The sequence below is a fragment of the Ostrea edulis genome, chromosome 2 (assembly GCF_947568905.1).
Source record: "Ostrea edulis chromosome 2, xbOstEdul1.1, whole genome shotgun sequence".
NCBI classification, from domain to species: domain Eukaryota; kingdom Metazoa; phylum Mollusca; class Bivalvia; order Ostreida; family Ostreidae; genus Ostrea; species Ostrea edulis.
The window spans coordinates 20,479,227-20,497,275 of NC_079165.1; the positions used below are offsets into that span (position 1 = coordinate 20,479,227).

The 18,049-nt window shown below is 36.1% G+C and overlaps 1 protein-coding gene across 10 annotated transcripts in view; it reads right to left on the minus strand.

The window, feature by feature from the left end:
- Positions 1-9,251: 9,251 nt before the first annotated feature.
- Positions 9,252-18,049, minus strand: part of LOC125678220 (CDK5 regulatory subunit-associated protein 2-like) — an 85,007-nt gene continuing 76,209 nt past the window's right edge. For 7 of the 10 annotated variants that reach the window (XM_056156321.1, XM_056156317.1, XM_056156319.1 and 4 more), the window contains 5 exons: positions 17,461-17,664; positions 16,916-17,088; positions 12,900-13,043; positions 12,528-12,666; positions 9,252-10,240 (listed from right to left, as the gene is read on the minus strand). In XM_056156321.1, the coding sequence (XP_056012296.1) occupies positions 10,098-10,240; positions 12,528-12,666; positions 12,900-13,043; positions 16,916-17,088; positions 17,461-17,664 (803 nt within the window). In that variant the 3' untranslated portion in view covers positions 9,252-10,097. Of the gene's footprint in view, positions 10,241-12,198; positions 12,272-12,527; positions 12,667-12,899; positions 16,121-16,188; positions 16,800-16,915; positions 17,089-17,460; positions 17,665-18,049 lie in introns of those variants that run through there. The other 3 variants (XM_056156316.1, XM_048916490.2, XM_048916492.2) reach the window with 3 other exon arrangements.

Here is an 18,049-nt window from a genome sequence, read left to right on the forward strand (position 1 = left end):
CTCACCCAGTTTGGTCAAAGCTTCTCTCATTTGAAAATTCCACTCCTTGGTTCCATTTTCATCTGCTTGGTACACGTCACTGGCATGCTTTCGATGTGGAGCTGTTGGAACGTTAGACCTGACTGAAGTGGAGATGATGAAGGTACACAATTAGTCCACCAATGTGGCTGCAGGACTGTGCTAGACTATATTGAACCAAAGGAGTTTTAAAAGTTAAATGTACCTGTAAATACCAGTAGGGTTTTAGTACAAAATATATTAAATAGGTTTGTTGATCCAGATCGAAACTTATCTCTTACCCAATAAGATATTCACTGTATGCATAGCGTACATTTTCCCTCTCCAGCAAACAAATGTACACTTTATATCTGGTTTTCTTCAGGGAAGCCAAACAGAAAGATCTGATACACTCCAAGAACTCGTATTAAAAAAACCCTTCGAAATAGTCACAATTTCTCCCTCAAGAAAGAGTGAGTTTGCATTTCAACTGGATTGGTGCACCTTGACTTACTTTAGGGCTATAAGTAGATCAAACAGTTTTGTTACAGATACAGATATTGCCCTGAAATATAGTCATAAGCTTCCTCTCAAAGGAATACAAATTCAGTTTGCATTTCAGCTGGATTCGTCCGTTCATCCAGTACCTACATTAGAACTAAAAGTAGGTCAAACTGTTTTCCGGGCTTTTTTCATTATGAATACAGATCTATGGTCGTTATAACGATCTAGTTCGTCAATACAACCTCGCATTGGGTCAAATGCTGTCTGACGTGTTTCATACGGATTGTTAAGCCGTTCTTGGCACACTGATTTGACTGCGGATAACTCCGTTTACCTGATCAAGATATGGGGCTCACGGCGGACGTGACCGGTCAACAGGGGATGCTTACTCCTCCTAGGCACCTGATCCCACCTCTGGTGTGTCCAGGGGTCCGAGTTTGCCCAACTATCTATTTTGTATTGCTTGTAGGAGTTATGAGATTGATCACTGTTCGTTATCTTCACCTTGCATATTACCCTGAAATCTAGTCACAGTCTTTCTCTAGGAGGAATACAAGTTCAAGCTGCATTTTAATTGGATTGGTCTGTCCTTGACCTACTTTCAAACTAAAAATAAGTCAAACAGTTTTTCAGGCTTTTTTTCCATTACGGATACAGATATTGCCCTGAAATCTAGTCACAGGCTTCCTCTCAGAGGAATACATATAGAATATCACACTCTAATGTTGATCTCGGACCTGGGATTGGCCCCGAGATCACTCGAGGGGCAATCCCAGGTCCGAGATCAACATTAGAGTGTGATATTGTTTATATCATATACCTAAAACACAACAAGTTGATAAACATTTTTTTAAAAATTGGGGGGGAGGGGTATTGACCCAAACATAAATACATGGTATACTGTACAACGATATTTGACTATTTTATTACTTCAGTGAGTTTACTTTAATGGTTATGTTTCCAGTACTATTGGCATTATGAAACATGCTAAAGTCTGGGTTTTGTAGCTTTATTCCACTGCTGGTCACAATAATTGGATGATTAATCATGGACATCCCCTCATGTGGTCTACAATCTGAACGTTTCTGAACTGCTTGGCTGAGAAACTCGTCATATCTATCGCTGTGCTGTTCATGTACATGTATATACTATTAAGCAGCTCCTAGGGGCTTGCTAATGAATACTAAAATTGGAAATAAGTGAATTATTTTTATTTCTTTTTTCGGATTTACCAAACTCGCCCGTTTTCATTATTTCATATAATTTGTAAGAGTTGTAGAACTTTGTTTACGTGGCGTCATCGTATGAACGGGAATGTTTACAGATCTGATGCTGCTATTTATTTGCTTAGGGAATGTTACCTTATACTGAAGTAAGTTTTTTTTTTACCGTTTCCCATCTGTTTAGCATCTATAAGTCGTTGAAAAACGTCGGAAGATATTGGTTCTGCTTTTCTCGTTTTATTACCAAGTCCTCGGGATTTTAGATTTCAGAAATCGTTTTAATTTTCTACATCAAAATTACCGTAAATTAACATTTTGATCTCCATTAGGACCGGGAATTTCTAATAATGCTTTAGTATCACCCTCCATAATCCTCCTACTGTTTTCTGTCGCCTAGAACGTTGATTGTTTTTGTTACTTGGGTTACCCCCCTTTGCTTAGATACTCACTACAATTTAGCGCTGTTTTTGAAAACGTTTTTATTTAATTTTTCTGCTTAAATTAAATTTTGTCGTGGAAGAAAGTATTATATTTGAAAAAAATTGTGTCTAACATCATTTTTTCATGTAGTTATGTTAGATTTCAAAAGATTAAAGAAGAAATAGCCATTTGAAATTTGAGGGCGAGACAGCCGCGCCCCTTGACAACGGGCCGAGACAGAGATATCTCGGCCCTTAGGGCGAGACAGCCCTACCTACTTGCAGCTGTCTCACCCTAGCCAAGATAGGTGTATCAGGGCTGATACACTACTAGGTATATGATATAAGTTCAGTTTGCATTTTAGCTGGATTGGTCTGTCCTTTACCTACTTTAGAGCTAGAAATAGGTCAAACAGTTTTCCGGACATTTTTTCATTTCGGATAAAGATATTGTCCTTTGAATTTAATCAAAGGCTTCCTCTCAGAGGAATACAAGTCCAGTTTGCATTTCAGCTGGATGGTCTGTCCTTGACCTACTTTAGGGCTAGGAATAAGTCAAACAGTTTTCCGGGCTTTTTTCATTATGGATGCAGATATTGCCCTGAAATTTCGTCTTGAAGGAATACAAGTTCAGTTTGCATTTCAGCTGGATTGGCCCATCCTTGACCTACTTTTGGGCTAAAAATAGGTCAAACAGTTTTCGTAACAGAATCATGTATGGCGTTGAAATTTGGTCCCAATTTCTTCTTCAAGAAGCTGAAGAGTGAGTTTGCATCGCATTTCAGCTGGATTAATGTACCGTGACCTACTTTCCAGCTAAAAATAGGTCGAACAATTTTACGGACTCCTTTTTCGTTATGGATACAGATATTGCCCTGAAATTTAGTCACAAGCTTCCTCTCGGAGAAATACAAGTCCAGTAAGCATTTCAGCTGGATTGGGGGTACCAGGGGGTAGAGGTAGGACTAACTGTTTTCCAGATTATTTCGGTATGGCTACATGTATTGCCCAGAAATTTTGTTACAACCACCTCTCAGAGAAGTACATAATCAGTTCACATTTCAACTTATTTGATGCACCATGACCTAATTCAGTGCTAAGAGTAGATCAAATGGTTTCCTGGACTTTTTATCATCATAGATACAGATATTGCACTGACATTTTGTCACAACCCCCTCTCAGAGAAATACATAATCAGTTCACATGTCAGATGGATTGGAGCACCGTGACCTACTTTAAGGCTTTTCTATTCAGAATGTGCGTTGTATCAACTCAGAGTGCACAATATGCTTCCAGGTCGAATTTCACTGTCCGGCGGGCGTATATTGTACCGTTTGCGGTACTCTTGTTTTGGATACCATATGCCTACTTGAACACAGCAGTAGTATCGAGGTATTCTAAAAACAGCTGCACGGAGTTCCTGCTCAAGTCCAACTCCCTCATCAGAAGTCAAATCTTCTTCCACATTTTCATATTTTTGTAACCACTATATGATGAATTGGGTTGTTTTGGGTTTTCACTAGTTGTTCGTTGACTGTCATGTCCATGCCAAGAAATTCCTAGCAAAATCTCCGGTATAGAAAACCCGTTATAAATCAGTGACCGCAATTAAGAGATAAGCGACAGCTACTATTAATCAGCATGTAATATGGTCCTATTGAAGCCAATGAATTTAGACCGGACGGGATTTCTTGGCATGTGCAGGGACCTGTAATAATTCCTTTGGCCTGCTAGCTGAGCAGCTGGGGTTTGCGGGATTTAATAACAAGCTACAAGACACGGCTCCACTGCTGCAATCTGAATAACATGGGGCATCATTCTTCCACAGACAAAATGTAAAAAATAAAAAAGGATCAGAATTTATATATGCACATTGAAAAAAATAATATGAAATATTAAGGCCATGGACACGTGACCACACAACTGTAAACCAAGTTTCTATTCGTGTACGAGATAATTTCGTGAGATTCGCGAGAACTTCATCATCGCGAATATTTCCCGTCGCGAACCAGTCCTTGAATGTTTGTCATAAGCTTGAAAAAGGCTCAATTTCGAAAATTACTCGCTGTGAACCAGGTTACCACTGGTGAATCGCGAAATGAAATAGCCGCGAATAAAGGTTGGATTACAGTACCTACTGAGATCTGTTGTCTCGACATCAAAGATTTGCAGGGAGGGGTTCTCAAACTGAAGCAGAATTCCTGGTGGAAAATCTCCTGGCATGAAGCTTTTCAGAATCAAAAGTTGTACTACCATTATGTCCTATAGTTGAAAGTTTGAATAAATGGATAATAAAGAATCATGGACAAATACTACAGTATATCATCAAAATTCATACGTGCATTGTTCATATTAAATATTGCACCGCATTCGCTAGAAAATAAAACAACAGAATATGTCCCAATGAAAAACACTGGAAATGTAAAATTACATACTGAAGTATGATAATATTCCTCAGTATGAATTAAAACTAGGCCTTCTTTTTATCTATTTATTTATTTTTTTGTTGTGACAGTCAGAGGTAGCTGCAGAACTGTAGCTCTCTGAAAACATATTTTGACGCAATCTCGAGCTACAGTTCTGCAGCTAAGTCAGAGGGTGGTGGAATGTTGGAAGACATAAATATTATGAAATCGCAGGGAGAAGCATTCATTTACAGTTGATAGGTGTCTCACTCAAGAGCTAAATCTTTTATTTATTATCTAAAACACGATAGAGATCTACAGGCAGGACAGTCTCCATCTGGTTTGAAGGTTTATATGCTCTGTGGTATTACGCCTGGAAATAGAAGTTTGGGCTTATAAAATCATTAGGACCGACTTGGGCTATAATTCAATTTGATACACAAGATTTGCAGAGCTCTAGTACATCTGTCTGTGACTGAATATTGACAGTGACTCTGCCTTCTTTGTTAACTCCAATCTCAAAGTCCACGGTTAGCGCTAGTGTAGTTGTACGACGAAGTTTGTAAACATTAATGCAATTCGTGGTTATTGCGATAATGTTGATATATCCTCTCTGTTTATATTGATCTATTTTAAACTATGGATTTACCCATCCATAGCCATTCTCCAAATAGTAATTTTAACCACTAAGCCACGCGGGATTCGAACCCGGGTGTAAGCCGTGTGCAGGTCACATCTGATTTTAATATTAACTACTTAGTAAATTGAATATGGGTTTAATTTTGTATATCCTATATTTGATCAGAGATTTAAATTACTGATAAATTGTTGTAATGGAAATTATTTTACACATATATTATTATTAATGCAAATAGTAATATTGACTTTTTGTCATCTAAGAGAAAATTCCACAAAAAGTTTAAATATAAATTGTAGTAGTAAGGGAGGTAATTCAAACTTAGACATTTATTGCGCTATATTTAATTTTTGTATATCCAATATTTGATCAGAGATTTAAATTACTAATAAATCTTTTAAATTAAGATTATTTTACATATACATGTATTATTAATGCAAGTAGTAATATTGACTTATTATCATCTAAAAGAAAATTCTACAAAAAGTTTAAAAATTGTAGAAGTAAGGGAAATAAATTCGAACTAGATATTTCATTTAAAAATGTACAAGAAAATATTTGCATGAATCTGTCAGTCTTGAAAGATATGTTTTTTAATCGTAGATAATTTAATGTATTTTCTTGTGATGCAAAACGTGTTATCGATCCCTGTTGAATGAACATTGAAGTACGGTTTGATTTGAGAGGTTGTTATGGTCACGGCTAGGGCTCGGTTGTCAGATATTGAAGTTTTGTATTATTTGTTCCTGAATAATATATATAATCCACCGTGTATCATATGTACATTTTAAAAAAGTACCTTTCTAAATGTACATATGATAAACTTTTTTTAAAACGACGAAAAGAGCGGGATTTGGTGGTGGATTTTATTTATATATAGGCCTATTCAGGAACAACAACAAAAAAAAAAAAAAAAAAAAAAAAACGTCCATTACTGACAACCGAGCCCCTGTGGTTATAGTGGAAGGTATCAAAAGGTTAGTAAGTGCACATATGCTTTAGCGTCTATGGTAAGTGTTTACAAATTTGTGTGTGTGCAGGGGCGGATCCAGGAATTGCGGGGGGGGGGGGGGGGGGGGCGCAACTTTATGAGGCAGGGGCACATGGGCTTAATATTGTTTTCCGGATTGTGGAAAATATAAAAAAAATAAATAAATAAATAAAAATATGAATCCTCTTGAAAAATCCCTTTGAAGTCGTTCTGATAAAGATGCCGACACGTTTCGGCAATTTTAAAATACATCGTTTAATTAGATTTATTGTATATTTCATTTTACTGATGAACTGTTTTATTGTCTTTAGTGATCATCAATCTCTAACTCTGACAATTGTTTACTCATGACCTATTCATCATACAATGTACTACTATCCCGAGAAAAACCTTTCATGGCTTCATCCAAAGAATGTGCAATCAGTTGAAAGACAAGCTATTCAAATTCTCCTGTTACTGGTAGTTTGACAGAGGGCAAATCCATCTCCAGTAGATCAAGGCCTAAATTGAAACTGAGGTGTGAAGTTTTAGAAATCAGCCCTTCCCGTTAGCATCCCATTAGTCGAGTTTATCTTACAGAATGTGTGAACATCTCAAGTCTTTCTGCAAGTGTTGCTATGAATTTTTTTATACAAACATAAGCATCAAATTTGTTTCAGCACTTGAAATCATATATTGTTTATTTTTATGTACCAGTACTAATACACAATGTCATATACTGCATAGACGGATCCAGGAATTTGTGAAAGAGGGGGGGGGGGGTCCTAGCACATCTTTCAGGTACGTTTCACAATCTCCACCCCCACCCATGTACATCTTTTGTTTATGTACATATTAACATCTTAGGGAGATCTTGAGACAGTTTTATACATGAAAATGCTTTTTGTGCATGTACTACTTGTTTCCAAAAGTTCTAGTCATTGTTATCGACATACTCAGATCGGATTTTAAATGATAAAAATAGGGCACCGTTAAACCGGTACATGATACGCCCGCATACATTATTGACCCAGGAATTTGAACAAGTAAGAAAGGATCATCCACAAAATGATTTCGTCCGAGTTGCAATAACAATGTATTTTGCATTAAACAAATCTAAAGCCAAGGGCTGTACCTCTTTCAAAAAAAATTGGACAGCATTCCCCTTGTAATATGCACATCTCCACATTGTGATCTTTCTTTGTACCAAGTTTCATCAAAATCCCCCAAAGAATTTAGGAGGACTTGCGTAGACAAAGTATTTTGAATAGAAAAAAAAAAAAAAACAAGTCCAAGAGCCGTAACTCCTTTTAAAAACATTGGACAGCATTCCCCTTGCAGTATGCACACCTTCACATTGTGATCTTTCTTTGTACCTAAATTCATTAAAATCCTCCATAGGGCTAGGAGAAGTTGAGAAGACAAAGTATTTTGAATAGCAAAAATTATGTCCAAGGGCCACAACTTTCAAAAACATTGGACAGCATTCCCCTTGCAATATGCATAGCTCCACATTGTGATCTTTCTTTGTACCAAGTTTCATCACAATCCCCCAAAGGGTTTAGAAGAAGTTGTGAAGACAAGGTTAAAGGGACAGACAGACAGACAACAGCGGTATAGCATAATATGCCCGCATTTTTAAGCAGGCGTATACAAATGATCAAATATTTTAGTCAGATTGAGACACATTTCATCCATATATATTGCAGTTCACAGTTGCCAGCCTTTACGCACATGTATATGCAACATTTCCTCTAAAATGTTTTATCGTCGGAAACAATGTGGACATTCCACATAGTTTATCTCTTTATTATAATATGTATATGACATAATTGATCAGTTTATTTGTTTATCTTTTATATATGACAGTAGTACTATATGTATTTCAATGATAGTGTCTCATAAGTCAATATGTCTGGATACCAATGTTTATAATATTGGAACATTGTTTGTTGGTATTGTATTGGTATGCGACACTTTAATAAAATATATCCGATTCTGTAATACATAAGAGCTGAGTTTTACTTACAAACAACCAGGAACTTATAAAATATGCTAACTCTAAAACAGACATGGTAATATACGTTAAAGAATTTTTGTAGAAACAAGATAAAATCCAAGTAAATTGTATGTGAAGTCACAACAAAAAAATAATAGATTATTTTAAAAGAAAGGTCGTGCATGTTCCAAAGTCTCAAAGTGGGTGTTGGTTGGATGCTGTAAAAACTTATGAAGGAATATGCATGTACATTGTACATGTATAAGGACCCCCCCCCCCCCCCCCCCCCCCCCCCCCATTTTTCTTTGGGAAGGGTGGAGTTGGCATCTATGGTGTATTGGGAAGGACACAAGAATTACTGTTCCAGTGTGCAAATAAATACATGTATCTCATGCAACACCTTCATGTTCACACTATTTCTGAGCATCAGTTTCAATCCTAAATTAATGTAATTTATCAGGAAATAAACATCATTTAGACTCTTTGAACACACAGCTGCTATGCCCGTTTGGGCTCCAACTCTGTGATACCACTCTTTATTATATACCCATCAATGTATCGTTCTTTGATACTGTGGATTTCAAAGCGTGTGATCCGGTTTTCCGGATCACCACCCTGTGGTTTTCTGAATCCATATCAGTATCCTCTGAAACTGATAACGTCACAATGCATCAACTCAACGTTTTTTGCTTAAAATATTGGTCGCGTCACAAACAAAACTGCTTACACAAAACATAATTTCACTGTATGTCTGTGTTTTTGATAATTTGGATTACATTTAGTATCATATAAATGTGGATTTAAAATGCATAGGGGGTATATCATAAATTTATCATTACTACAGTAACTTGATCCGAAGAGTTGGATCACGTCTCGTTGACAGGCGCGGATCATCAGATCAAACTCGACGCTCCGCGTCTCGTGTGATCTGATGATCCGCGCCTGTCAACTCGATGTGATCCAACTCTTCGGATCAAGTTACTGTAGTAATAATATATATATATTTATGGTATCAGAGTTCGGGCCCAAACAGCCTTAGCCCCTGTGCTTGAACACAGGTGTCCGAAATGCAGACATCCAAGAACACATGAAAAACCTTACTAATTCCATTCTTTATTCGTTCTTTTATGACAGCAAAACTTTTTGATACATTAAAATAAAACAAAGTAGCTACTCCTTCTGAATAATTTACTATAAAATACTTCAACTGCTGAACATGCCATATCAAATGACAAATCAATATTACCAGAACAAGGAAAGGCTCCGATATAATATTCCATTCCAAGATGTATTGCATTCCAAGATGTATTGCACACAAATGTTTCTATACACAGGAAGACCCACCACAACTGTAACAAGGAGCCCGCCATTTGCATATTTCAAATGTTGATGAAAAATATACTGATGTATCTATCCAATACCATTGGTCCCAAAATATGTACAAATGTATGTAATCTCTTGAATGTATTTCAAACTAAAACTTTAGTCTTTTATGTAACAGAAGAAATGGGGTGATCTGTAATGATGTGATGAAAGCAGATATATGATATTATGAATACAACATGCACATAACAACACAAAATAAGGAGTTTGTCATTGGCACATGGGATATAATTGTCATCATAAATCACCAAGGCGTACCTCCGTGAATCTGATATATGTATTATAAGGTGACTACAGTTTTGGCTAATAATTTCTTCATCACTCCTTGATTGAACTGTTGCAGGATGAACACCAACATGAGTGGAGGATACACAAGATTGTTTCTGCAACACACTTTTTTTGATTGTTGCAAACTATTTACAGATGAATATAATGAAATCACAATTTTTTTGGAAAGGTGGAAACATATTTGCACGATCAATCACAGATCAGTGTCACAACAGTGAATATTTTCTTCGTATGATGCCCACTTTACGTGAGCAGACAGGCTGTTGACACATTTAATTGTCTGTGTAGACTGGGAAATCCTCCTGATGCCCCTGTGCTCTTGTCGTACCCTCTTGTTTATTGTCTGACCCATTGTGCAACAGCTTTTTCTCAAAGTTTCCACGAGCATGCACCATCACCTTGGTAGTCTTTTTTACTGAAAAATGAAGAGCACGTTAATGAATTCATTACAGACTTCAACATTTCTATACATTGTCAATAAATGCATGCACAAGATCTTGAGTACCGGTACTTGTACTAAAGGGTGATTGGGAAAAAAATCACTACAAATGCACACGATATTTCAGCCTTGTATTAGTTTACACTTGGTAAGAGCATTAACAGTACATGCATTATAATATTAGTTGGTCAGTTTGGGACATAATATGGAGTCATTCACAGTGTGTGAAACAGAAATCCATACTGGGCAAGATGTCCCGATACCATTTCACTACCTGGATGATTGCGTAATTTCACTACCTGGATGATTCCGTATTATGTCCCAAACGGATTGTGTAATGAAGTTATCCTGCTGAAGACCTTTCACAAAATTTGTCAGATTTCAGTAACATTTTAAAAAAAATATTCCATTACACCATATACACGTATCGCTATCCCATTGAAATCATATACTGTATATGTAATCACAATATTAAAAGATATCAACAAAAAATTAGATAAATCGTGTAAATCATTAAAACTGAATGCGGACATACACTGAAAGCAAACCTTAGGTATGCAGTTTTTCAAGTCGCTTGTGCATGATGTCATAGTTGTCAAGACTAATACACCCCCTGCACAGAGACAATGTTGCAGTATTGAAATTTCAGGGTGTTGTGCAATTCATGAGCGACATCATAGTTGTAAAAACTAATATACTGCCTGCACAGAGACGGCGTTATAAAACTAATATACTGTCTGCATAGAGACGGTGTTACGGTGTTATAAAACTAATGTACTGCCTGCACAGAGACGGTGTTATAAAACTAATATACTGCCTGCACAGAGAAAATGTTACAGTATTATAGAACTAATATACTGCCTGCACAGAGACGGTGTATTGAAAATTTTGGTATGTCGCGTGATTCACTTCCATCCATTAATCTACAAATTTGTCTGAAGGGGATAATGTATATACTCCAGCAGTAAAGAAGTGAACAACATACACGGATCCAGAGTGGGAATCAGGAATTTGTATGCCCCTCAAGTTTGTTTTAAAAAAAGGAAAGAGTAAACAACAAATTTTTGCTTTGTAAAAGCTAGACCCATAGAAAAATTGTCTGGAGCACAACCCCCCTCTTCCTCAAATTTCTGGATTCGTGCATGCACAAAACGTAACATATATTGAAAAGGTATGTCTGAAAAAATGAATGGCAAAAATGTTGGTCAGCAAATTATGGTTTAAAAATATCCTAATTACGATAATTGCTGGAGCTAGTTCATTTGATGCAATATGACATCAGTGTGCTAATGCACTGTTGCAGATGATTCTTAGAAGGCCGAGATTTGAAATTAGTTTCAGGTGAAGAAAAGCATGTTATCCTCTACATTCTAATTTCATATAAAGGGGCATAACTTTAGTTTTTGTGGGAGGGACTGCAACAAAAAGTTGAACATGGTTTGTAGTTTTCTATAAATAAGGTACACAGCAAGTTTTGATTCAATCTATCAAAGCATTAGGAAGAACAGTGCAGAAAACAGGACAGTTAGACATCAATGAGCCATTTATATGTCTGTGTAAAGATGAACGTATGATAAAAACTGTTCCTGGTGAACTTTTTAATTAGTAACAAGAAATGTTTGTGAAAAACAATGACAGCCTGAGCGTAGTCAAGTTCATGTGTGGCAAAATTGACCTTGATGAATGACCTTAACCATTAGTAATTGCATAACATTGGCCTTGACCTTTCAGTTAACTAAATACATGTATGAAATCTCTATGTTCATAGTATAGTTCAAAAAGTATGACTTGAGGTTAAACTTGCAAATGAAGAGACAAAATGATCTTCGATATTAGAGGTATGAAAATTCTTGAAATGAATGGAATTTAGTTTTTGATGACATAGAAAAAAGGATGAGCACACAAAACCAGAAAGCTCAACTATGTCAACAAACCATGCAGTGCCGACAGGTACCATGGCAACGTTGAATTGACCAGTGGTCAAGATACTGGTCAGTAACTTGTCGTCTGTAAAATGTTCAATGCATGCATAACAACAAGTTGAAAAAAACCCACTAATCGACTGAAAAATATTTTAAATGGAACTCAATTGCTTTTGAGCACACAGCAAACAAATTGTCTATGTCTTTAGAGTGTCTTCAGTTATGGCAAATCATTTTTATAACTTTAGCAAAACCCATTAATCAGAAAATGATTGTGAATTCTAACTCCTGCTATAATATCCCTTTACATTCTGCACTTTTCCAGACTTACTACAACTTACATTGTTTGTATATAAAATCCTCCATGTTTTGTTTCTGCTGATTTGTAGCATGAAGTCTCTCTTCTGCACTTTGAACAAACTGGGTCAAAAATGTGTATTTGGACTTGATGGCTGACAATTCATTTTTCATGGATTCATTCTAAAACAAAATCACAACATTATACTGTTATGTAGAAAGTTCTTTAAGTTTGGTAATGATAAATAACTGCTTAACAGTAAATGACATCATTAATATGGATTTTACAAAGAGATGCTGTCACTGCAAATATAAGCTTACACTCCCCCTTTATGATCCCCTCAGAAAAGGGAACCAAGGGAACCTCAAACAAGCTTTGACTTAACCCCCTGTTTGGGGAGGGAGCATGTTATTACCTCAAATAAAAGCTTTGATTCCACCCCTTCTTTTGGGAGGGAGCTGGTCCAGAAGCAGCCTAGGAGGGATGTCTCCTCATTCAGACAGATCCTAAGATTCTCCACACTCAAAGACAGCTCCTTCAAAGTGCTATACTCCATATTCTGTGAAAACAAGACACGGCTTGAAAAGTACACTGAAGCAAACCAAAGAAAGGTAAAATAATTCATAACATTCCATTCCATTTCTCCATTAATTTATTGTTTGTTATGGAAACCAAACATAATCAGGTTTCAATCTGTGTTAAATATGCAAGTTTTCTTTGGAAATTATGATATGCCAAAACAATAAAATATCAAGCACATTTAGAAATAAGGTCATCTACATGGAACTCGCTTTTGAAAATACATGAGGGCACAAAGTGATAATTTTGGTGAAAATACGCCAACTTGGACAACTCGAACTTTATCTATAAATCATCAATAGGAAGAGAAATACCAAGTATTAGCTCATTACCAACAAGCACAGCTCAATAAAATGTCCAGAAAACTGATGGAATGACGGACAAAAAGGAACGATACTATATGGCTCAATCACTTCATGCTTTTCAAGGTTAATTGATAGGTATGCTGGTGAGTCAAACTGATTTTTCCTGATTTAAAACATAGCTGACTTGTTTGTAATTTTTATACCTGTGTATTGCAATAAATGTTAAGATTACAGATGATGCTTATGTACATATACAGTTGTATACAAAAGCTTCAAACCTAAAAAATGCATTACATGTATTGTCAACGAAGTACACGTAGTGTATAGATTACAATAGATCTACATGCTTCAATAGATCTACATGATTCATTACACGTAGTGTATAGATTACAATAGATCTACATGCTTCATTACACGTAGTGTATAGATTACAATAGATCTACATGCTTCATTACACGTAGTGTATAGATTACAATAGATCTACATGCTTCATTACACGTAGTGTATAGATTACAATAGATCTACATGCTTCATTACACGTAGTATATAGATTACAATAGATCTACATGCTTCATTACAGTACAGGTAATCATACAACTTCTCGACATGTACAGTAAAGCTCGTGAAATACCATACAGTGAGAGCAAATTTCTGGATATAACAAAGTTTTTCTGAATTCCCGGGTAACATTCTCCATATTTCTTTATTTCAAAAAATTTATTATAATAAATTTAGATATAGCGAATTTATGAATATAACTCATTTTGATTCTTTTTCATAGAGAATCATTTTGATTTATGTAATTCATTTACCACATTGTTTAGATTGTCTCCCTTTTGTTTTTACTATCAGATATCCCTAACCACTAATACTATTTCCTCTATTTGAACCAATCAGAATTAAAGGTACATATGGGTTAATAATATTTCTTATTTGTTTCTAAACTAATATAGTTTAGAATCTACAAGGGCATTATATAAAAACTCCTGCAGCATAAACTATTTGGTTTTATCCTAGATAAGTAAAATAGGTTGAAATTTAAGTTCATTCATAATTAATTCAACTCATGGACATCTCTGGTAAGCCTTATTTGTATAACATATACATTGTGTGTGTTACTTCACATGTGGTTGGAAAGGAAACAAGGGCTCCTGTAAGTTTGGACATCAAGTTCAACTTTCATACATAGAAATAAGGACCTATCAAATTAAATTCATTGTGCTAGATCATGTATAAAACACTAAAGAGTAGTCAGACATACACAGATCTAAGAATTGGTCGAGAAATAGCACACAGTATGTGATAATTAGACAGTCACATGGTCAGCATTCGGCTCGTCTGGAAGGAAGGCGCTTCAGAATCAGGGTTGTAATTTTAAAACTATTTTTTCTTTATATATATACATATATTTGCTAAGAAATGTTTGCACTATTTTTATTCATATACACCTGTAACATTATAAATGTTATAACAGGTTTTTGTAGTATGTTCAGTTAGGGTCCACATGTGATGTATTTCCAAGAAAAGTAATTGTACTTTGTATAATCTAGCAAGTAAGGCATATTCAGGCTGCACTCACTGTAACTTTCTGTGTGTATAATTTACATAGTGTACCTAACTGTATATTGTCTACTAACAATATTGTTAATGAGGAATGGTTTTATTGCGGGGTCCCAGACCACCTTCTCACTCAGTTGACTTAGTAATCGATACGAACAGTACCCTAAAATTCAAACCCTGAAACCAGTGGATGGTCACCAAACAGTGAATCGAAGTAGCTAGACAAATGTGTGCTAGACACGGACCCGAGAGACCCACCACACAGAACAGTGAATCGAAGTAGCTGGACAAATGTCTGCTAGACACGGACCCGAGAGACCCACCACACAGAACAGTGAACCGAAGTAGCTAGCCACGGACCCGAGAGACCCACCACACAGAACAGTGAATCGAAGTAGCTAGCCACGGACCCGAGAGACCCACCACACAGAACAGTGAACCGAAGTAGCTAGCCACGGACCCGAGAGACCCACCACACAGAACAGTGAATCGAAGTAGCTAGCCACGGACCCGAGAGACCCACCACACAGAACAGTGAATCGAAGTAGCTGGACAAATGTCTGCTAGCCACGGACCCGAGAGACCCACCACACAGAACATTACAGGGACATTACAACTATCAAACTGTAACAGATTTCTTAGTGGTATTTTGGGGATATATAACAGTAAGTGCTAAATCTCTGACAATATCTCTACAACCATAGTTTTTCAATTATATGACCCTGTGTTTGTAAGAGTATCAGGCTTATTTTATGCTTGGTAATTTGCCTTTCTCACTCTGAATTCGTTATAAATTATAAAAATAATTTGTTATATGGATATAGAGAATTATGAATATAATAAAGTAAAGCTATGGAACCTCAGGAATTTGCTGTAACCCAAGTCTGACAGTACATGCGTATAGAAAATCAGGAGACAGATACATGCTAACGTGATATATAGAATAATGGTTTCAAGGTTATACATAAAATACAGGTATGTACTCAGCTCTCACCAATAAGCAGCAGAAACCCATTACTACATAACATGCAGTTCAACAGACTCTTCTTCAGCTAACTAGCACTCTTAATTTGTCATATAAATAGTTCAGAGTAATTCTTAACATGCAAAATTAGGGACTGGCCTGATTAGACTAATTAGATGCTGGGTGTATATAAGGTATGAATACCAATACATGCTTTACCTTGATGAACTGAAATAATTAATCAACAATTTGAATATTTAAATGCAATATGTTTGCAGTTACACATTATGTAGGCTTACAAATCTTGCATATTTTTCTGACCTTCCAATAATTTATATTTTTACAACCCATCTGAGAATTTTCTTCACTCATATAAAGATGTCATCAGTCATGTCATGTCAGTGATGTGCTACAAATTATGACCTAAACATGACACTCAAGGCAGTAGCAGCGAGGGTTCTTTATGCCTACTGTGCCATGAGTATGTTTATAAGGGCATATCTGAAAGACCTGTGACTTTCACTTTTAATGTTTGGTGCTGGGTATGGGTACAGCCATTATGTTTAAATGTCTTGGAATTGATTGGTTGTTTATTGTTTAACGTCCCGCTAGATAATTTTTCATTCATATGAAGATGTCACTAATGCTGGTAAAGAGCTGTAAAATTTAGGCCTATGCTTGGCGCTTAAGGCCTTCGACGTGGAGATATCTTTATCGTGCCACACACCTGTGACACAGGGCCTCGATTTTTGTAGTCTCATCTGAAGGACCGCCCCATTTAGTCACCTCTTACGACAAGCAAGGGGTACTGAGGATCTATTCTAACTCGGATCCCCACAGGACTCTTAGAATTGACTTGGGATCAGATGTAAGAATAGAAACAGGGAGTTTCCAGTTGTAAAGACCTCTAAATATAGAAACAGTGACCATTACCAACAATGACAATCTTTATGCTATAGCAAACTTTCACCAAAGATAAAATTTTATCAGAATTTTATTTTTTCCTTGGCATCTAAGACTTACCTCCCTTGGGGACATGTTGCGGAAGATCTTGAGACGATCCTGAATACGTGCCTCTATTCCTTTAAGCACAATCGCACACTCTCCATTTTCTTTCTTCAGTTTCTCAAAATCATCCAATTTTCCAAAGGCAAACAAAGTTCGCAGATCTGAATCGACCTGTTGTGATGTCATTTCTAAAAAAAAAAAAAAATTCGGACAAACTAAAATAATTTTTCTTCAGCTTCCAGAATTGATAAAAGATCAAAAAGCAATCTTCTCAAATATTTTGAATTCAGACAAACTAAATTCATTTTTCTTCAGCTTCCAGAATTTATGAAAGATCAAAAAGCAATCTCCTAAAATATTTTGAATTTTCTTTCAGTATAAAAATCTAGTACATGTTATCTACACACAACTACCAGTACATGTTATCTACACACGACTACCAGTACATACAAATAACATATTTTACTTTTCATACTCTAATATAATTAAGAACAATTTAAACTTCTGAATGAAAGTCTTCCATCTCTTAAATTTCCGTAACACAAGCCCCGAGATCTTACCTGCTAATATACACGGTGAGTCATCGACATGGTATGATAGATTTCCATCTGAGTGGTGAAGTCGAGAGGACCTCACCGTGAAGTCCTCCCTGTGGAATGTTCCCCCTGGACTGGACTTGCTCTCTATAGCCTTCTTTGAACTGTCTGCCATCAATGGCCAAGTTGCCACCCCAAATCCAGATTTCCCAAGGTTTGATGAGGAACCTGTATTTTAAAAAAAGAGTTCAGTAATGCAGTAGTGATTACTACCCCAATATTCTTAAATATCAATAAAATGTTTTAATGTAAGGCCTAAGAAAATTATGTATTTGGTTCTCAAGCCCATTCACACATCTGTTTAAACAATGCATATTAACCATTTTTATTTTTACATAAATAAAATTAAATTAAATTTTTCTCATTCACTCTTCCGATGCCCAAACCATAAGAAATCTAGATCCCTGACCGTATTTCAGATAATCCCACCAGTAAGTCTGGGGCACCCAGACATTTAAGTTAGCAGTTTATTTTGCAAATGGCTAATGAGGTTATGTAGTTCCACATATTTCATTGTGATGACACAACATCTGTTCAGATACCAAAAGAGATA